The 20,473-nt window shown below is 52.4% G+C and overlaps 10 protein-coding genes across 10 annotated transcripts; 4 read left to right on the top strand and 6 right to left on the bottom strand.

The window, feature by feature from the left end:
* Positions 1-142: 142 nt before the first annotated feature.
* bfr1 (putative nuclear segregation protein (Bfr1)) lies at positions 143-2,241 on the bottom strand. Its single transcript, XM_057156009.1, has 3 exons — positions 2,013-2,241; positions 667-1,836; positions 143-592 (listed from the first exon to the last, which is right to left on the bottom strand). The coding sequence occupies exons 1-3, from the start codon at positions 2,127-2,129 to the stop codon at positions 386-388; spliced, it is 1,494 nt and encodes a 497-aa protein (XP_057004664.1). The 5' UTR covers positions 2,130-2,241; the 3' UTR covers positions 143-385.
* Positions 2,242-2,455: 214 nt separating this feature from the next.
* N7473_010069 (DNA-directed RNA polymerase core subunit RPB5) lies at positions 2,456-3,383 on the top strand (the record flags this gene model as incomplete). Its single annotated transcript, XM_057156008.1, has 3 exons — positions 2,456-2,554; positions 2,660-2,742; positions 2,858-3,383. The coding sequence occupies 3 exons, from the start codon at positions 2,456-2,458 to the stop codon at positions 3,381-3,383; spliced, it is 708 nt and encodes a 235-aa protein (XP_057004663.1).
* A 485-nt stretch (positions 3,384-3,868) lies between these two features.
* On the bottom strand, positions 3,869-6,522 carry N7473_010068 (putative integral membrane protein Pth11-like). The gene is made up of 2 exons (XM_057156007.1): positions 5,694-6,522; positions 3,869-5,610 (listed from the first exon to the last, which is right to left on the bottom strand). The coding sequence occupies exons 1-2, from the start codon at positions 6,047-6,049 to the stop codon at positions 4,308-4,310; spliced, it is 1,659 nt and encodes a 552-aa protein (XP_057004662.1). The 5' UTR covers positions 6,050-6,522; the 3' UTR covers positions 3,869-4,307.
* A 1,071-nt stretch (positions 6,523-7,593) lies between these two features.
* Positions 7,594-9,703, bottom strand: N7473_010067 (histidinol-phosphate transaminase). The gene is made up of 3 exons (XM_057156006.1): positions 9,237-9,703; positions 9,028-9,186; positions 7,594-8,938 (listed from the first exon to the last, which is right to left on the bottom strand). Exons 1-3 carry the CDS (start codon positions 9,320-9,322, stop codon positions 7,888-7,890), a joined length of 1,296 nt encoding a protein of 431 aa, XP_057004661.1. The 5' UTR covers positions 9,323-9,703; the 3' UTR covers positions 7,594-7,887.
* Positions 9,704-9,845: 142 nt separating this feature from the next.
* Positions 9,846-11,610, bottom strand: N7473_010066 (phosphatidate cytidylyltransferase; the record flags this gene model as incomplete). Its single annotated transcript, XM_057156005.1, has 3 exons — positions 9,846-11,387; positions 11,460-11,544; positions 11,600-11,610. 3 exons carry the CDS (start codon positions 11,608-11,610, stop codon positions 9,846-9,848), a joined length of 1,638 nt encoding a protein of 545 aa, XP_057004660.1.
* Positions 11,611-11,824: 214 nt separating this feature from the next.
* N7473_010065 (baculoviral IAP repeat-containing protein) lies at positions 11,825-14,596 on the top strand (the record flags this gene model as incomplete). The annotated part of the gene is made up of 4 exons (XM_057156004.1): positions 11,825-11,962; positions 12,025-12,321; positions 12,375-12,484; positions 12,547-14,596. The coding sequence occupies 4 exons, from the start codon at positions 11,825-11,827 to the stop codon at positions 14,594-14,596; spliced, it is 2,595 nt and encodes an 864-aa protein (XP_057004659.1).
* A 289-nt stretch (positions 14,597-14,885) lies between these two features.
* On the bottom strand, positions 14,886-15,683 carry N7473_010064 (U4/U6-U5 snRNP complex subunit SNU23; the record flags this gene model as incomplete). Its single annotated transcript, XM_057156003.1, has 1 exon — positions 14,886-15,683. One exon carries the CDS (start codon positions 15,681-15,683, stop codon positions 14,886-14,888), a length of 798 nt encoding a protein of 265 aa, XP_057004658.1.
* A 455-nt stretch (positions 15,684-16,138) lies between these two features.
* N7473_010063 (uncharacterized protein) lies at positions 16,139-17,275 on the top strand. The gene is made up of 2 exons (XM_057156002.1): positions 16,139-16,650; positions 16,711-17,275. Exons 1-2 carry the CDS (start codon positions 16,212-16,214, stop codon positions 16,833-16,835), a joined length of 564 nt encoding a protein of 187 aa, XP_057004657.1. The 5' UTR covers positions 16,139-16,211; the 3' UTR covers positions 16,836-17,275.
* Positions 17,276-17,485: 210 nt separating this feature from the next.
* N7473_010062 (blue light-inducible protein Bli-3) lies at positions 17,486-18,252 on the top strand (the record flags this gene model as incomplete). Its single annotated transcript, XM_057156001.1, has 3 exons — positions 17,486-17,689; positions 17,746-18,154; positions 18,230-18,252. The coding sequence occupies 3 exons, from the start codon at positions 17,486-17,488 to the stop codon at positions 18,250-18,252; spliced, it is 636 nt and encodes a 211-aa protein (XP_057004656.1).
* A 498-nt stretch (positions 18,253-18,750) lies between these two features.
* N7473_010061 (transcriptional regulator SPT3) lies at positions 18,751-20,344 on the bottom strand (the record flags this gene model as incomplete). Its single annotated transcript, XM_057156000.1, has 3 exons — positions 18,751-18,756; positions 18,816-19,640; positions 19,703-20,344. The coding sequence occupies 3 exons, from the start codon at positions 20,342-20,344 to the stop codon at positions 18,751-18,753; spliced, it is 1,473 nt and encodes a 490-aa protein (XP_057004655.1).
* Between the last annotated feature and the right edge of the window lie 129 nt (positions 20,345-20,473).

Genomic DNA, 20,473 nt, shown 5'->3' with positions numbered 1-20,473 from the left:
GCAGGAGTATACGAAACTGGGATGAAACAGTGTGAATACTCACGAAACCAAGGCTAGATCACAACGATCTATTGACAAGTGTCCAGGTAGAAGATCCACAGGGAGCAGAGAAGAACTACTTGGTAGTGTGAAGAGAAAATAATCTCACGGTTTAAGACGGGAAAATCTCATTTCTGGACTTTTGATAAAGATGGAGAAAAAAAAAAAAAACCCAAGATGGACGCTAGCCACGTATAGAAACGCGGATTATTATGCACAATGAGCAAAAATGAATAACCAAATGTATATAAAAGAGACCAAAAAGATGAAAATGCAAGACCGCGATGCTAGTCTGCGGAACATGTACGTGGGAAAGACCAATCTAGCAATTCCGGCAGAGTTCAGTTTACTCCTTGTCCTCGAGGGAGGCCTGCTTGAGCTCCTCGGCGGCGTCAGCAGCAGCATCCTGCTCCTGGGCAAGCTCGGCCTCGGCAGTGGGAAGACCGTTGGCCTGGGCGGGCTTCTTAGCAGCATCAGTGCTGCGGCCGTTGGCCTCGGCCTTAGCCTCTTCTTCCTCGAGGCGGGCAATCTCCTCCTTGGCCTTCTGGATGTTCTGTGCGTAGATGCGTCAGTGGTCGGGAGTCACTTGATATAGTATGCGGATAGACAGGATATGGGGGAACTCACCTCCTCCGTCTTGGCCGCCTGATTCTTCTTCCATTCCTGAATCTTAGCGGCCAGCTTCTCCACAGAGGCGGGAACATCGGACTGGTTCATGGGAGGGTCGATCTTGACCTTGGCAAAGTCCTCGATGATACCAACGTTCATGTTGAACTTGCCGGCCTCGGCGCCAGCAGCAGCGGCACCACCCTTCTTACCCTTCTTGCCCTTCTTACCAGCAGAGCCAACGAAGTAGTCCTCAACATCGTCCTTGCGGACAACCTTCATGCCCTTAAGGCCAGAGTCGTCAACGGTACGGCCGACGTTGGCACGGAACTTGCTACCCTCATCCTTCTTGTCATCAAGACCAAGAGCGGAGAAGTCGTAGGCGGGGTCGAAGTGACGGATCAGACCCTGGGCGGTAAGGATCTCATCGGTGTAGGCGAGCTGAGAAGCCTCCTCGAGCTTCTTGTCGGCAACCTTCTTGCGCTTCTCACGCTCAAAGGCATCGCGCTCGGCCTTTTGGCGCTCGCGGCGCACGCGCCAGGCCTCATCCTCGTACTCCTTGTAGGCTCGGCGGGCCTTGAAGTAGTTGTCCTTGATCTCGCGGATCGCGGCGTACTTCTGCTGCTGGTCGTTGCGCAGCTTGGTGCGCTCGTCGCGGAGGGAGTTGAGGTTCTTATAAACTCCATCCTGCTCAGCCTTGATGGCATCAAGCTCCTTTTGGATCTCGGTGTACTTGTCGCTCAGGGCCTTGGCCTCGGGGTTGTCGAGGGTCTTCTTGAGTTCGGCAATCTGGGCCTTGATATCGTTGATGCCCTTCTGGGCCTCCTCAAGACCAGCGAAGCTCTTGCGCTGCTTGCGCAGGGTGGAGATATCCGAAAGAGCCTTCCGCTCATCAACCAGACGCAGGGTACCGGAATCGACCTGCTTCTCGAGGCGAGAGATCTCGCGGTCGACCTCATCGACGTTCTTGAAGGGCATCTTGCCGCGCGAGTTGTTCTGCTCGGCAATGCGGGCCTTGAGGGTGGACTCGAGGGCATTGACCTTCTCGAGGGTGCTAGCGCGGGACGACTTGAAGCCAGACTGCTTTTGACGGATGGAGGAGAGCTCGGCGCGAAGCTCTTGCTGCTTCTTGGCCACGGGGGAGTCCTGGTTGTTGGGCTTGGCGGTATCCAACTTGGCCTTAATTTGGTTCTGAAATTTTGCGCACGTTAGCGATTAGACTCGGGAAGGGAAATGTGGCATGTGGGCACACGAGATATATTACCCCCGCGGTGGGAGTACTCGACGGAGAGCGCAACACTCCCTCAACTCTTAATTAAGAAAACCATGGTGTAGGCAATGCAATTGAAGAGTTAAATCAAACATACCAGCTTTTCTTGAGCAGCAGTGTGCTCCTTCTCGGCCTGGGCGAGGCTGGCCTTGTAGGCCTCCTCATCGGGCTTGGTGGGCTTAACCCGGGCCTCAGCAGGGGCAGGAGCAGCCATTGTGGGAATGGTGGTAAGGGAAGGTGAGAGGAAAGGAGAGTTGAAGAAGTGAATTCCTCTCGGATGAAAAGGGAAAGGAAAGAGGAAAGGAAGGTTGCCCACGAGGGGAAAGGGGAAACGTTGCGAATACAAATTAAAACGGGCTCCGGTTCGGTCAGTTTCTCCGCTTTACTAAACTGCCTCGCCTGGCAGAAAGTTCCCGCCGATTTTTCGACCTTCACCTTATCTTTCACGACCACCTTCCTGCGCGCCCGCTTTTTGTCCTCTTTGTGCAGTTCTTTCATTTTCTTTCGCAAGTCCGTCCATCATTCGATAATACACCAATCATGGATGGGGATATTCCCGTCACGAGTACCGATGCCAGCCGGGAGATGAGCCGGCTTTGGCGCACCTGGAAGACGGTCCATGAAATGCTTGCAGACCGAGTAAGCTCCCAGTCACCTCTCACCGAGACCTTGGCTATCGCTCAGGGTTCCTCGCTACTACAAAAATTGGGGTTCGAGACTGACCATGTCTGCGCACGGAAATAGGGCTACGAGGTGTCAGAAGAAGAGCTGAAGGTTTCTCTCGAAGAGTTCGCGCGGAAATATGCAGACCCTCTAGGATACCCCGAGTATGCAACCTCCCCCGTCGAGGATCTCTCACCTTACGAAGACATGAAAGAGCGACACTTCCTCTTTCATATCCTAAGACTCAATGTCGCTAACACGTCATTTCCTCCATTTCAGCCGGAAGAAGATGACCATCCAAGCCCGCCCCACCGAGGAGATGAAGATGAAATACACCGCGCTGCCCAGCAAATCCAATCCCAACCCCCAGCCCGACTGCGGCACCATCTACGTCGAGTTCTGCCCCGAAGCCTCGGGTCTCGGTGCTAAGCAAGTGCGCGGATTCAACCACACCGTTGCCGAGAACAACTTCCACACCGGCATCTTCATCACTCAGGTCCCGCTCTCTCCCACCGCCGTGCGCATGCTCAACATCAACCCCGGCCACCTGGGTGAGACCTTCCAGGAACAGGATTTGCTCGTCAACATTACCCGTCACGAGCTGGTCCCCAAGCACGTCTTGCTCAGCCCAGAGGAGAAGGCCAAGCTGCTGCAGCGCTACCGCCTTAAAGAGTCGCAGCTGCCCCGTATGCAGGTCTCGGATCCTGTCGCGCGGTACTTGGGTCTACGCCGCGGTCAGGTCGTGAAGATCATCCGTAAGAGTGAGACTGCTGGTCGTTATGCCAGCTACCGCTGGGTCATCTAAGTTCCCAGACGAGATCTGTCACGGTTTTCTCTTTTGTTCTTTGATCTCTCCTCCTTTCTCCTTATTTGGAAAAGAAGACATGACTCAATCTTCGGGTTCGAGAGGAGGTGAGAACCCATACCCCAACGCGCATCAAGTCCTCTCCAACTCGGTTCTTTCTGCTGCAATCACATACATCCCGTCGCCCTATCTCTTTCCCAAGGGCTTTGAATGCTTGCAATGAGAGAAGGGAATCGACGGCTGCACCAGACGATACCAGACGGAGTTGGACACGGAGTTTTATTTGCACCACACACAAACACAAAAAAAGTTAGTCCCCTTGTATTATGGGCAGCATGGCGTACCGGCGAAGTTTCTCCATCATCCACGGGGGCGGGGGCTGAATTGATATTCGATTTGTGATTTGTACTTTTTTCTACATAGTATTATTGTCTGCTGTGTGTTTTGCTTCAGGCTAGATGAATACACTGGATGTTTACAAAGGATGTTTGAACAGAATATGTAGAAACATGATTCATTTCTTCATATGACAGATGATATACAAACCCAAGAAGCAGAAACAATTCCATGTAGGTTTTTGTTTTACATAATGCCTCTCTTCCCAAGGGTAGAGGTATGGTATCCAAAAGGAAAGAATGAGAAAAGAAAAAAGAAAACCACCAACGCCAACGCTAATTCCACCGTCAAAAGACCGGCGAACAACAAAATGCTGAAAGAGCCAAACAAGCGGGGGGTATGAATCGAACCATGAGGTATCAACGCAGTAATCCAAGATCCGAAGGAACAAAAGAGACGAAAAAAAGAGACGAAACAAGAAATGAGACAAAATATCCAACTCCTGGTAATCCCAATAAAATCCCTATCCATCATAAATCCAAAAAAGAATCAAATCAAATCGTATCGCGTGACATGGCAAAATTAGGGTTAGGGTCGGTGGGTATCTCTTGAGAGTAGGCCGCCTACATCCTGCAGTTCGACGTCTACGTCGAGGGAGACGACTGGTGAGGCGCGGTAGGGCGGGAGGGTATGTGAGAGTTGTCCTGTGGGAGTGGTATTGATAGAGGGTGGTGATGAGAATCCTCGTGAGTGTGTCGGGTGTTGTGGTTGGGGTTGTTGTTGTGCGGAGACGGCGGTGGTGGTGCGAGGGGTAAGAACGCCTAGATCCTCTAGGAAAGCCCTACTTCCACGACGTTGACGTTGAAGTTCGATAGGAGCTGTGGTAGTAGTAGTTGAGGGTGCCATTGCCATCGTATGGCGGGAACGTAGTTCAGGTCGTGAAGGTGGTTCATCGTCCCGGTCTAGGAGACCGCCGACATCGAAGAATGATACGCGGCGGGAAAGAGGTATTGAAATTGAAGGTGGTTTGTCACGGGGCGACTGGCTGGTTGGCAGATACTCGCGTGGACTAACTTTGATGTCGAGGCTGTCGGAGGTTGAGATGCGGTCGTCGTCTGAGGTTTGGCTTTGATTGAAGGACCAGGATGGGTCGAGGGAGCCGGTGCGGGCGACCATGAGAGGGACCGGTGGTGCTGGGATAGGGACGGTAGCACCGGGTGCTGAGGAGTAGAGCTTGGGATCGAGTCGGATTCCCAGGTCACCGGCGAGGTCTGAGTCGCTGCCCCATTGGTGGTGCATGACGGTGTTGCGACGGACGTAGTTGTTTTCCATGCTTTCGGTGACGGAGGCGGAGCCCTGTGCGCGCTTGTACTTTAGCTTCTTGACGCCGCGATCACGGACGAAAGAGCCGATTACGACGAGGTTGGAAACTGCTGTTGCGGCGAGGATCTCTAATGAAGCGACGAGGGAACGGTAGGGTTGTGCACCGCGGCGGTCGATTACGGATGGGACGCGGTAGCAGGTGATGGCGACTAGGATCAATGAGAGGCAGAAGAGGGTGACGAGGGCGAATTTTTGCTTAATGGGCATCTGGGCCATCAAGATGATCGGCACGGGAAATGCAACGAGCAGGAGATCGGTAATGACGTCGCAAGCCCCCATTGTAATGAGCTGTGCATATCCGCTCCGACAACTAGGTCCTGGGTCTGGGGTGACCTGCCAGTAATGGTCGATGGGCTGGCATTCAGCCAGCGTCGCGATGACGACGGCGACAAGCGTAGAGGCGAGGAAAAAGTGGATGAAGCGTAGGAATACAGCAACCGACTTGCGCCAGACCATGCCAGTGACTCGTTTTAGGAACTCGCAGACGGTAAGCTTGGCTGTCCAGATGCTATAATGGGAAGAAAGAAGTATAAGTAAGGGAACCAGCTCCGATCAGAGTCACACAAAGGTTTGAATTAAGGCCAGTCTTACAAGATGGCATAGGAGATGCGCGCTGCCAGGACCAGCTTACTTCCGATTATTCTCTTATCGATCTGGTCCTGCGTCAACCCAGCCGTTTGAGTATTGTTGGTTCCGAAGACGAGCACGAAATGAACCAGCACCATGCGAATAGTGAGCGGGATAACGCTGAGCATGACGATCTTGTCTTCGGGAAAGAATCGCTCGATTCGCACATAGCGACCGCATAACCGTACGATAATGATAGCCAGCGAAAACCCCGTGGCCCACCAGCTCATCATCAAGGTCGGGTTGATCTCAGCTCGAGACTCATAGGCTGGGGGTACCTGAGGGTACAGGCCTCGGGCGGCCAACGAGGCAGATTCCATTGATTCCACAGTGAAACCACCTCCGAAGAGGGGTCTATAACTCGTGGTTGTGTTGTTCAGTGCCAGAAGATCGATGGATGAAATGACGACCAGCGTATCATTTACATGTCGCACGTGAGGGAGGCGGACCTTCAAGTCCAGGTGGATGAGGTGTGGGGAGGAAGCTGTACACTAAGGGCCGATCGGAGGGGAGCCACTAGTTAGAGCAGATCGTCATAGGAAGAAATAAGCGGGCCGTCCAGTAGGTGTCGACTCGTGGGAAACAAAGAAGATGAACAAATCCGTCTCGTTTCGGGTCGTTCTCCTGGTTACCATCGTCCAAGAGGGGAGAAGGCGAAAAAGAACGCATTCGGTGAGTCCCGGAGGCTACTGAAGTAAATATGAGCCACCGTCTCGTTGAGGGGGAAAGCAGAGCCAGGATCCGAAAGTCAGAAAAGAGGCGAAGGCGATGATAACACGAGGACCAGTGATAGCCAACCCGCTAATCTCTGGGCGAGTTCAACCTCCCGTTTACTCCCAGTTACTAGTGCAGTTGATTTAATTATTTGCTGCGGCCAGAAAAGACCACAGGGCTTGGCCCACTAACAGCGTGTCAGCCAGACTACTGCAGCATTATTGTGTTGCTGTGTGTCTCGAGTCGCTCGAGTCGAGTTCATCATATCACACATGCTGACGCGCTTCCCAGCCACTCAGGGCCGCGGTGTATCAAGTGGTGGTCCCCCGGTTCGCCCCTCTCTTTAGTCTCTGACCCTCTCACTTCTCGATCTGCGGTGTAGACGAGGATCATAACGGGCCACCGGAGTCCGGGAGCTTTGGCCCACACGCTTGCGGGGGGATCAGGAGAATGGACACGAGGCGAATCAGATGTTATCTGGGCACAAAGTCTATGTGAACGAGGGGAGACTTTGTTGGAGATACTCAACGTGAGACAGCCAGACAGCCTCCTTTTTTTTTGGCCCTGGACTTTCATAGATGATTGATGAGTCGGAAGATACAAGATACGACGGGGCGATGAATTGACCAAAGAGGAAATTCTTATCGAGGAGAATTTGATTTCCACGTGGACTTTTCCCCGAAGGAGCACAGGGCAGGGATGATTACTGATTACTGGTTATTAGTTACTTCAGTTATGAGGTGCATTATTAGAGATACAGTAGGACCAGAAACGGAAAACGATTCAAAAACAAAGTTCCTTGTTTTTTTGGCTAACTAGGGTTCGGAACTCAGAATCGATAAAACATAACCCGATCAATGGTACCATCACCTTGTGGCTGGCTTTAGTAGGATTTAGTTATATGACTGCCTACGATCCTGGCGCAAAAGTGTCAAGTGCCACGGTGCCACGGGCGAAAGCTAAGAGCCTAAAAAGGGCCACTGGCCCCAAGTGGAGCAATGCTAATCACCACCAATAATAACACCAGATAAGCCCAATCGGAGCCTATCATCCTATCATCGTCAGGCTGACTACACTTGGCTCGAGTAGGAAGCTAGACACATGGACGACCGGCCAGACTGGGTTTATGGATCGATTAAACTCTATCCGTGCTTTTCATTCCATAGAACGCTATCTTGAATAAGATATTCGATTACTGTGGTTGACTTTGGACGGACGACTTCCGAGAATCTTGTACAAACCAGCCGAGATACTGATACCGATACTGGATATCTCCTCCGCTCTGACAAGATAAACTATAACCGCAGATAGAGGAGAATGTACCGAGCACTCATCTCCGTTTTCCCGTACAGAGATATCTAAATTATTTCTCCGAATACATAGCAAGTTACTCCGTGCTGTAGCCGGTAACACATCACAACTTACAACACCGGTGAACACCCGTTTACCCAACCACCGCCGCCGCTGCATCCTCCCGTTGCTCCTCGTCCCGAACCGACTGGATACCGGCCCCGGTGCGTAGTCCACCAAGCACCACCCGTAGCTCCTGCAGGAACTTGGTGACCTCGGCCTCAGTACCGACGGTGATGCGTAAGCAACCCTCACACCCATACTCCTTGCCCCGGAAACGCACCACCACCCCACGCTTCTCAGCCATCGCCTCGTACGCTGCGAGCGCGGTGACGTTGCTCGGGCGGCCTTCGGCATCGAGCATCTCCACCAGCAAAAAGTTCGAGTCCTGGCCACCCAGGAACCGGCCTACGCCGGGGATCAGCGGCAACTCACGGATCAACCGGTCGCGCTGACCGACAATCTTCTCGCGGTACTGGCGCATCACCGCCATATTGGGGGCTGTTAGGGCGGCCGTGGCTAGCGCGCTTGTCGGACTGGAAATGTTGTAGGGGGCCTTCAGGCTGTTCAGCAACTGGGCAATCTCGGGGCTGGAATAGGCAACTCCCAGGCGGATACCCGCCAGACCAAAGGCTTTGCTGAGAGTCTGCATCACCACGAGATTGGGCCAGTCGTTTACCCATTCGGCCAAACTGGCTCCCTCGTGGGCAAAGTCAATGTATGCCTCGTCCACAATGACCACACCGTTCCACGTCGGGTGCTCCAGCACCTTCTGGATGTCTTCCTTGCGGATCAGATTCGCCGTCGGGTTACCCGGTGAGCAGATGTATGCCAGTTTAATGGAGGGGTCTGCCGATAGGGCCTCGTTGACCTTGTCCGGCTGCAGGTGAAACCCGTTGTTCACATCCAACGGCACCTTGACGATCTCAACGTCATTGACCTGTGCGCTCACACTATACATGCCGTAGGTCGGCGGGCAGGTAAGAATCTTATCCTTGCCGGGGGTGCAGAAGCATCGCAGCAGTGCATCAATGGCCTCGTCCGATCCAACTCCGACAAACATGTTCTCGGGCCGGAGTGTCTTTTGTGTGTGGTGGTGGGTATTGCGGAGGTTGCAGAATAACTGCTTCAGCTCGATCTGGTGACTATACAGAGCAATTGACTGTCAGGACATAACTCTTTACTTCCCAAATCGACCGAGAACTATAATCGCCCGTGGATAGAAGATACTAACGGATCAGGGTATCGGTTCAAGCCCAAGAAATCAATCTCCGGCTTCGATGCGCCCGTCTGCGACGCCTGCAATGCGCCCTCATTGTTCAATGCCAATCCAGGACCGTAGGCATTCTCGTTGGCGTCGAGGAGCACGTTTGTCCCATCATCTTTGTAGTCACTGACTCATTAGCGCGGGATCGGGCCGTTCATCGGAGGTGGGCGACCTACTCGCGGGCGCACCGGTAGGGCTGCAGCTGCAAGATATTGGGCCGAGCACATGTCTGCAGATTGAATGGTGATGACCTTTGAGTCATTGTGGGTTGGTGTGTTGGAGGTTTCGGGGCTCGATGATGTCGAGAAGCAAAAGTTGGTGGGGTGGCGGGGAGGTTCGTTATCGGAGTTGAAAGCGGAACTATTTATTCTCGGCATTCCCAGGTACCGTTGCCTGACTCACGGTAGGGTGAAATGACTCAGACAGTGAAGCCAATTGCAACCTATAACAGTGTTGAAATAGGAGTATCGTGGTATATTAAAAGCAACGCTCCTCAAAAATCAAGTTTGAACTTCTCGATTGATTCTGTTGTACAGGAAGTTCCGCCACGGGTTTGGCCTGACGGATTGCCTTGAGTTCGGCTTCTAGATCTTCGGTTCTATGGGCGACGCAAATAAGACCTCAAGTCTATATGTAACAAAATACGTTTTTTCAATGCAGAAATGCCAGAGTCATGGCTGTGATACTGTGCCACACAACGCCCCCATATGCCCACTTGCCCTCAATGAATCCGTACAATCCCATATGATGCTGATGATGCCATAATCATGCTTCCAACATGTATCTTAATCTTTCTTCTCCTGGGTCTTCTCAACCTTTTCAGTCGTGTCGGGCTTCTGTGTTTTCTCAGTAAGTGCTTTGTGAGCCTGTGCCTTTCTGTGCTTGTCCCGCTTTTCCTTCAAGTAGGTCAAGCTCTTGCCTACACCCGCAGTCAATGTGCCCTTGATGGTCTGAACGGTACTGGGCCAGCGGATGGTCTTTGAAATCGATGCCGATACCTCCTCTTGAAGGTGATCATCCTCTGCAATACGGCGTTCAAAGGGACCTCCCTGAGGGCGTCGAACGATCTCTTGCTTTGAATCGTCATTCTCCTCCATCATCTTGTTGAACTCGGCCCGGGGAATGGCAAAGCGAGATTGATACTGGAAGTAAAGCTTTTGCCGGAAGGATTCTGGGAGACGGCGAACCATGTTTCCACGCTTAATCGGGTCCATGTCCTGCACCATCGCCAAAATGGAGTCTGGGTCGTCAATCCAATCATTCTGGCTGCAGCGTGGGTCTTGGAAGGTAACGTTGGGAAGGTTGCTAATAAGCGGAGCGTAAAGGCGTCGGAAGTGGGCCATCTGTCCAGACACAATGTTTCGCACCTTGCCAGGGTCTTCTGTTGGGAGTACCATCCGCAGATCACCCATATAGCTGATGCCTGCAATAGTGCTGTACAGCTCAAACTCACTGAATCGCTCGGGAAGTAGCAACAACGCTACTCGCAAAGCAGACAGCAAGTTCATCTGGTTTGCCAATCGCACCTTGGGGTGATCACGTAGAATCTTGACTGGCTTTTGTAACCGGCCGGCAAGATACAGAGTATTCCATTGTGTAAGATCTGTGCACAATGTGTCCAGGTTGACCACACCATACTTGATCAGGGTCCCGTTGACGGTGATGTGGGTATTGAAATATACACCAGCGCCGAATTTATCCTGTACTTGCGAGACCATGTATGAGCCTAGCGAGCCAAGGCCTGAGTAGTGATCACGGTGCTGATGAAGATTGAGATCATGCCAATGTTGTGAATAGGAGACTCCAAAGATAAAGTCAATCATTTTCCCTGATCCTTGTTGCATTTTCTGAATGGCGGGTGGTGCCGACGGATGGGTTGAGCCCGTGGAGGCTGCGCCGGTCTGTGTAAACACACCTGAACCGTATGCAAACGCATACCGGATGGGTGCTCTGAATTGCCATAGAATCTGTCGCAGTGCCTCTTTGAACTCCTGGTTAATGATCATATGTTGGTTGACACCGAAATCCTTGGATGGAAGCTCGGAGAAGTTGGAGATGGATAGGTTCGGGTTATGGTCCCAGTCTGATTCAGAGAGAAGCGGGGATGTTGAGAACGAGGCAGATGAGGGTGGCCTTCCAGAGGAGACATTGTATAATAGTTGGGATGTCGAGCCGCTGGTTTGGGTAGATTGGTAAAAAGGAGAGTCTGGGGTCGGGCGGGATGGAATCGAGATATAGCGGGCCGAGATAGGTATCCATGGAAGAGGTGAGAGGCGGGCACGAGACCGCCAGAGCGAGCTGGCACACGCAGTTCTTGAAGTAATCATCTATGAGGATCCAGTGTTCATCAGCATGTCTGTTCCGCCAAGGTAGAATAGTTTCAGCTTTCGGGTCCGTACGGTTGGCCGCAGGGTTGCGATTCTGAGGACGAGAAGGAGCGGAGCACACGGCTCAAATGGGTATATATCAAGAATTGCCCAATGTCTGCACCATGAAGTATAATTAACAGGACTCAACAGGCGAAAAAGAGGGAACTGACTGGAGTTTCATTGAAAGGCTCCGTCCTTCTCGGGGAACTTTCGGGTCTGACGTCGTCGGGGCTTAGGTAACCGGACCGATCACGTGGGGTCGCGTCGCATAACAACCAAAGTAAACAGACCAAACAGACTGTATCAACAACGACCATCACCACCACCTCGACATACAGAGCCGGTTTTCGACACCGATCTGAGGGCCGACTGTCCCTTACAGTACCTCTGAAATTATGAGCTCCGAAATGGAGACCTTTTCGGCCCGTCTGGCCAGCTTCGATGCCGTACTCAAGCCCGAAAAGCGGAGATCTTCAACGACGAAAGGCTTCGATGTGATCGCATGGCCTCACCAGAGACCGTCGCCCGCCGAGGTATGTCCGTACCTGTGAAGAATCCTCGAACCAGTATGATCTAATGAGAATTCGCTTTGCAGTTGGCACACGCTGGCTTCTACTACAAACCATATGAGACGAATCCGGACAACACCACATGCTTTCAGTGCAATCGAGCATTGGACGGATGGGAAGAGGACGACAACCCAATAGACGAGCACCTCAAGCACTCTCCAGACTGTGCTTGGGCGATCATGATGGACATCCAGCAGGGTAGCTCCAACCCCGCCACGATCGAAGACCCGAACAGTGAAAGGATCACCCAAGCACGAATTGGAACGTTTGGAACGTCGTGGCCACATGACGGAAAACGAGGTTGGGTTCCTCAATCAAATAAGGTATTGCCATTTCGTCCTAGCTCTTATGATCTCGATTCTCACACATACGATAGATGGTCAAGGCAGGGTGGTATTTCTGCCCCAACGAAGAGAGCGATGACTTGGCCAGCTGCGCCTATTGTAAGCTGTCGCTGGATGGATGGGAGCCAAAAGATGACCCATTGTGAGTAGATTGACCGCTCTTTCCTCTGCCAGACCAATGGGTTAACGCATTGCCCGTGCTAGTGACGAACACCACCGCCGCTCCCCCGATTGCTCCTTCTTTGTATTCGCACAGCCTCCTGGGAAGAAGGGTAAAGGACGGCCCAAGAAAACTCGCACTTCCAAAGCATCTTCTCGATTATCAACTCAATCCGTGGCCACGGTTGCATCTGAAGCGCCGGAAGCATCAGAGATGGACATCGATGAGGCAGTGGACGAGAGCATGATGTCGCAAGCAACAGTCAAACCAAAGGGCGCAAAGAGGGGACCCAAGCCCAAAGGAAAGAAAGCCAAGAAGGAGGATGCCGATTTGCAAAGCGACATGGATCTGGATACCAACGAGCCGTCACAACCAGAGCCAGCAAAGCCCAAACGTGCTGGACGGCCGAAGAAGCGAGTCAGTGAGGAGATGGCCAAGGATGACTTCGACCCTGTTACTCGAGCGGAACCAGGTTCATCCGTGGAGCCACCTTCCAAGCGCCGTGCTAGGGGAACACGAGGCAGCAGCGTCTCTCAAACCTACAAGCACGAGTCGCAAGACCATTCGATGCTTGATACCGCTTCGGTTGCCGATAGTCAAGAGGATGAGCCCAAAAAGACCCGCAAGGGATCAAAGAAGGGAACGACCAAGAGCAGAAAGGCGTCCGAGGTGTCGGTTACCTCCAAATCCACATCCAAGGCCCGCATGCCACGAGACTCAGAGCTCGAGGCTGAGATAGAAGCAGGCCTTGAAGTCGATTACCCCGAGCTCGTTGAACCTGAACCGGAGCCTGAGGCCGAGCCAGAGCTGGAACTTCAACACGAGCCTGAGCCAGAACCAGAGAAGACTCGTGCTTCGAAGAAGACCAAGGCTGGCAAAAAGTCGAAAGCAGGTGGAAAGGCACCCGAGCCGCCTCAAGAGGACCCCGTGGACTATACGGATATCCAAGAGGAACAGCCCGAAGTCCCAACGGAGTCGGCTGTGGTTGAGGTAGCAGACGAAGAAGAAGCTCCGGCTCCAAAGACAAAGTCAAGCAAGAGCTCCAAGAAAAAAGTGACCAAGAAGGCCAAAAAGCAAGAGACCGTACAAGAAGAGGAACAGGAACTTGAAAAAGACAAAGCTGGGGAATCTGAACGGGATGAGCCTGAGCATCATGATTCATTTGTCTCGGTGGAAATCATCAAACCTGAGGCCGAGCCTCAGCCAGAGCCCGAGGTGGAGCAGCCGGCCGAGAAGCCTGTGAAGAAGAAGTCATCCAAGAAGGAAGACAAGCCTAAGAAGTCGAAGAAGACCAAGAAGGTGGAGGCATCCCCACCTCCGCCTGCACCTCAGCCCATCGAGGACGAGCTGGGTTTCGCGTCTTCGCCCAGAGATGAAGAGGACTATGGCACTCCCGATGATTTGCCTGACCAGATTCAGGTCGCCCCATCTCCACGAGTACCGTCTCCAGAACCACAGCAGATCCACGAGAGGACGCCTGTGCCACCAAAAACGGCTAAGCGCTTTAGCGATATCCCTCAAGAGGAGCATCTCGCTCAATCCCTTGCAGAGTCACATAGTTCTCGAAGCAACGAGCGAAGGGACTCTCAACGAGGCCGAACATCCAACGGAGCTGTATCACCGCTTCCAGTACCGCACCAGAGTACTCCATCCCTATCACCACAATCCTCTGATGCTGAGAATCGACCTCCTTCATCGCTTCCCTCCGCCAAACGACCAATTGTTGTTGCATCTCCACCCAAGGAGAAGATAATTCGGACTCCACTCGCGGCCAACACCCCATCGCCTTCCAAACGGAACCTGAACGCTGGATTCCCAGCGTCTGCGCATCCCTGGACGCCTGTGGACATTGATGAGGTGTTGTTTGGGGAAGCCAGTGACAAGGAAAATGCAGACCTCGTCGGTCTTCTCAACGGGGCCAAGGCAAGTCTGACCAGTCCGGAGAAGAGGATGACGGTGGAGGAGTGGATCAGGTGGAATGCTAAGAATGGCGAGGAGCGGTTGAAGCGAGAATGCGAACGACTTGTCAGTCAGTTCGAGAAGGAAGGTGACCGGGCTATGCGGCGGCTTGAGACCATCGAATGCATTGACTGATTTAGCATCATGCGGTGTTCTTTTATGCTATTCGAAACGATTACAGGATTGGGCAACGGCGTTTGGGGAGGACTCTACGGTTTTCGGTTGTCAGTATTTTTGAATGAATCATGTTTTTCTGTTGGCTTTCCAACGCAATGCTGCTCAAGAAAGAAAAAGAAGCCCTTTGTATCAAATCACGTAAAAAGAAGAATACGCCCCAACTCCAAGGGTATCATAAAGTACATAGTTTTGTCGAATATTTCCAGGATCAATCCAGTCAACACCAAGGTCCTGATGGTCATCTAGCTCAGGCAATAATTCCCAACCGTCCCTCCCAGCTATCCTCCTGCTTAACCCCATCCCCACCCTTCCGACGCTTCTCATTCCGCTTGCGCCTCCTCTCCTCCCGCTCCTTCGCCTCAATCTCCTCGCGCTCCCTCAATCTCTCCCCAAGATCAAGCTGCCACGCCCTCCGCTCCTCCTCCTCCCTCACCCGCTTCCGATGAGCCAACATCCTCAACCGCATCCGCACATCTTCCACACTAGCCCGCGCAACCTCTCCACTCTGCCCCGTCGCAATCAAATGTTGCTTACTATTGAAATGCTCCACCAGTTGAATATTGTCCTTGAACGTGAGGTCGCAGTCGTCACAGTAGAATCCTGCGCCGCGGCCACGCTTGCCTAGTGCTGAACCCGCGGGCACGATTGTCGTCTTGCCCACCATCGAGTCGACCTTGAGGCGCTCTTGGCGGGCGGTGGTTGCAGAGAGGGAGCCATAGTCGACGGGCGCGTGGTATTTCTTGCCGAGGAGTTTGGCTTCGTAGCGCGCTTTGCCTTCGGCTTTGCGTTTGGCTTCTTCGTCGGCGGCTTTTTTGGTGTATTCTTCGCGATCCCAGGTTTTGCGGAATGCAGTGTCTGAGGAGGGGGGGCCTGTGGCGTTTGTTTTGGACATTTTGTGGGAGGCCTGAGGCTGTGGATATCTTGGAGATTTGTTGATGGAGGTGTAGCTGTAGAGCTTGAAGATCGATGATCGACTATCCAGAGTATCAGGTGCAGGTGCAGTGGCGGGCAGTTCGATTATATAAGCGGAGGATGTCCGATTCATGCCTGAGTCCACCATCATCCGTACTGTACTCCGTACTGTTGTACATACTGTGAACTCAGCCTGAACTTTCCAAACATCTCCTCTGCATCGACATTGGACGCTATTTAGAGTGACAGTTTCAGGTTGACTCACAGCTGCAGATCCCCAACTTAGTGTCAGAGCTCATATGACCAATGTATGTCGCTGGTAGAGTTCCAGGCGACAAGATACGAGGCTGGCTAACCTAAAATGACACTTGCTCGGCAAATCGCTCCCTAATTCGTGGCGAAGCTCCTTATTATAGCTATCCCGACGGACCAGCTGTACGATAACTCTCGATATCTCAAACAATGTGAATATTGTTCTCGGACATGTCAACGTGGCAGGTGTTTTTCCCAGGCAACCACTTTCCCCAGGCTCCTGCCATTGTATACTCCGAACGGAGAACAGAGAGGTACATAAAGCATAAGACAGACGAAGGAGGGCCAACTCTCCGCATTTTGAGCCTCATCCTAAAATCCAAAAACCAAACATCAAGCACCAACAACCATGGATTTACCCGACACCACAGAAATGACTACAACAACACAAAACCTCAATCTGTTGGACCTTCCATCAGAACTACACATCCAAATCGCCTCATTCCTATCTTATCCTGATGCCCTCGCCCTGAAGCACTCCTGCCGCCACTTCTACTCCATGGTTTACACAGGCGTACACCTAAAAGTGAACTGGCTGGTCGAGCGCTTTGAACGAAAACTCGAATGTCCCATGGAGAAATGCTCTTTCCGAACTGACGAGGCCTTTTGCAACTGGCGAATCCGTCGTATCATGGAGCGGCGCCGACAGCATCTAGAATGTCGGCGTGCACCTGGGGGCTGCTGGGTTGTTGAGGGCCAAACTTGTCACACAGATCTTGTTCCGTTGTGGTTGAAGGGACAAGGGCCGAGGAGAGTTGTCAGGTCACTGACGACGCTGGTGCATGAAGGTGAGTTGCTTTCTTTAAGATGTGTTGATGACCCGAGGCTGACCTGGTGTATAATTTTAGCATTGCTGATCTGCTTTTTTGCAATGTTGTTGGAGGGACTATGGCGTCTTACGAAAAATCAAGTCGTAAATTGGCTGGCGCATCAAGCGGTGGCTGACTGGTGCGCCTCGTTGATTCTGAATTAATGAAGGCGACATCGCAATCGCTCTAGTTTGAGCACGACCATTTTTGAGACAGGATGCAGAGCCATAAGTCTTCTTATATGAGCTATCGAGCAATCATCATTACGATTCAACTGTTATTTTATCATCAGCGACGATACCATCGAGCAACGAGTGATGCTTTCGCATCTATTTCAGTACCAGCTTGGCATGTGCCATGGGGAATTTCAAGCCCCGAAGATGGAAAGAGGACTCAACAAGGTATCTGCGACCAAAGAAGTCTTTCTTGGGTTCATACAATCATGCCAGATGGGCACTACTTATTTAATGTATAATTAAAGTTCCATGGGTTCGTGCAAACACCCTCGGGATGGGAAGATCAAGCTAAGGCCCACACAGCCAGAGAGCCGATCGCAAATCGATCAGATCGAGTTTATGCAATGACCAAATCTTGAATAAAGCCCTACTAAAGATCTGCACGTACATCACACAATAATCAACAGCTCAGATTCCCTCAGATCCGGATTAACTTATCACTGACGTCACATCGACGTGCCAACAACTACTGCATACAGGATATGCATGATTTCGTAATAGGGAACTATATAACTTGAACATTCTTCTTTATTTACACTCTATTCCCTCAATACACTCAATCACTGAATCTAACCACCATGACTACAAACGCAACCATCAACACCCCAACGGGCACCCACTCCGTGGACCCCTACAAGACCCAGAACGCTGAAGATCCCCCATTGCCACAGAAAGTCCAGGATCTAGTCGATTTCATCACACAGGTCAAATATGGCATGTTGACTACCAAACAATCCGAGGGTGATTACCTGGCATCGCGATGCATGGCCCTCGCCGCTACAGTACGCACTAAGCATATCCATCCCAACACGACGAATATTAACACAATATTTTACAGGAACACGGCGGCATCGATCTAGTCTTCCACACAAACCTCTTCTCCAGCAAAACAATGGATCTAACAGTGCACCCACAAGAAACAAACATGTCCTTCCTCGACCCCGTCAGTGGAGCATGGGCCTCCATCTCCGGCACCGCATCAATCCTGTCCAACCCTGAAACAGTCCAAAAGTACTACTCGCCCCAACTAAAGGCCTGGCTCGGTGATATGGGCGACGGCGTGCACGATGGTGGCCCTAATGATCCGCGTATCGGCGTGATCAAGTTGGAGGCCAAGTTGGCGACGCATGTTGCTGCTAAGAAGGGGATTTTGGGTCGTGCGACTGATACGGTTAAGGGCGCTGTGAAGGGAGAGGTTCCTAATATTAATAGTATTCGGGAGTTGAGTATGGCGGAGTTGGCTGAGTGTGAGTTTTTTTTTTTTCCTCTTTGGGGGTTTGTGGTTGGTTTGGGGTTTGTGCTAACAAGAATTATTGTTGTAGGGCGTCGAACTCATCAGAGCTAGATGGGTAGCTTCTATACTGATTGTCAACCTATCTATGACGGAAAGTAGTTATTGGCCATAACACTTGATTATGTTGATATGCCATGGATCAATCGAGAGTTGAACTTGCCGGGCATGATGGATGAATTAAGTATTAGTAGAGTACAATAGAATATCCCATACTTCAGATGCCACTTACAACCTTGAGCGGTTTCTAAAAGCTGCTCTCTATTTCTTCCGATCGAGGGTAGAAACTGATGATTACACTGTATCAAAGATGAAGCAGAACCGAAGGAAAATAAGTATTAACGAGGAAACTCCCACCAAGCGGGAGAAACCTCCAGAAGAACAAAATGGCCCAGCCTAAAGCTGCCAGCCAAAGAAAAAAACAAGACAAACAGAGAGAACACCCGCAAAATCCAAGCCGCCCAAACGAGACTGTGGGTATCATCCGCATTGCCAGAAACTCCCGCGCCGAGCATGCTCAAATCGAAGAAAGCAAAAACGCAGCGACCCCGGTTAGATCTAGAAGAGAGCTGTTAGTCCAAAAGCATGTATGTAATCAAGGTAACACGAGTACTTACCAGCTGCAGGGGCAACTTGGCTGGCACCCGGCCATTGTGCAGCAGCATGGCAATGGCCTTTTGAGGGGAAGCCTGGAGCTTCCGGTACGCCTCACGAATGTGTCGAGGCTCGATGGGGGTGCGCCCCTCCTCCGGCGGGTCGAACAGACCAGTCTCCCGCTTGCGCTTCTTATTGGCGCTGCTGGTGTCAGCGCCGCCACGGTTCTTCTCGTGGTCTTCTCGCTCCTTGACCTTGAGCGCCTTCTCCGTGATGGTCTGGACAATCTCGAAGGTCAAGAAGCCGAGAATGTCCACAATGTCGTCATTGGGCTTGGACTCGGTAACGATTCCGAAGCCCGCCCACTCGCGGAACCGCTTGCTCTTGCGGTAGGTGAAGGAGGCCTGGCGACACTCCGACCAGAAGACGTACTCCTCCCTGGTCATGTTCTTGGTGCGCTCGTCGGCCGCGGCGAGGCGCTGGAGGGTCGCATAGTTCTGCTCCTCCTCCTCCTCGTCCTCCTCATCGTCGCGCTCGGGCACCTGGACCGAGAAGAAGCTGTTGACGTCCCAAGCAAGGCCCACCTTGGCCCGCTTGTTCTTGGGCTTCGAGGCGACGTCCGAGGGGCCCGCGACGACACCAGCCGCATCGTCGGCAGCGGCGAAGTCGGCCGCATCGGCGCCTCCCTTGTCGTCGGAGTCCTTGACGTTCTTGCGGACGTCCTTCCAGGACAAGAATGTGCGGAGACGCGACACCTTGGCCTTGTCATGGCGGATGAGGAAGATCAGGTCATCCGTCGAGATGGCGCGCGAGCCACGCCGAGCCGCCAGTTGCGTGCCACGACTGAGCTGTAGGATACGTTAGATCTCAGGAGATATCAGGGTTAGTGGTGAGGGGTGGATAAACGTACGATTTCAAGGACCTGCTCACGCGTAATGTCCTCGATCACGGTGGTCGTCTCAACAGAGGGCTCGGCGGTCTCACCAGAGACAAACATCATCTTGAACCAATTAGTACGCAAAAGCTTTCTAGTAAACGGGTACTTGAAAAGAGCCTTGGTCGGTTTGGGGTCGATGTATTCTGGCTCGGGCATCTCGGTCATCTCGTCGTCGGCGTCACGATATTCGTCCAATGTGCCATTACTGTCATCATCGGAGCAGGGCTCCCAAGCCGTGTTCCCGGCCCGAGGAAAGCAGAAGGCGTCAGTTTTGTAGTGACCGTCATAGAAACTCGACGTGTCACTGGCTTTGTCCAGGTCCATGAGCCGTGACTGCTGCTGCAGCCACTGCTGCAGGCGCGGGGTGGTGGTAGGACCCACAACGGAAGCGCTGGCAGGAGAAGGGATGCCCGGTCCATGGAGTGTAGTCTCATCGCTCACATCTTGATGGCCAGTCTGGGGAGCTGGCAGCGGGGGTGCGTCATTCGCCGGCTCGTCAGAGCTGCTGGACTCATCTTGCAGGATAAGACGTCCAAAGCTTCTGATGTGGACAGGCATCTCCTCATCCCCCGAGGAAGCGCGAACAAGTTCGCCGTTTAAGATAGTTTTCGGCATTTCGGAAGAGACACGGTTGAGGTTCAGAGAGCAGACTTGATCGCTCACGTATGAGCTGAAAGGAGGTCTGATCAGGGGAGAAGCCGCTTGGAGACAGAGGTAGCGGGCTGGACAAGTATCGTTGTCTTG

This window comes from Penicillium subrubescens (genome assembly GCF_028828155.1).
Source record: "Penicillium subrubescens strain IBT 31985 chromosome Unknown utg000007l_segment0_segment0, whole genome shotgun sequence".
Classification (NCBI taxonomy): Eukaryota; Fungi; Ascomycota; class Eurotiomycetes; order Eurotiales; family Aspergillaceae; genus Penicillium; species Penicillium subrubescens.
This window is presented reverse-complemented; position numbering and strand designations above follow the sequence as displayed.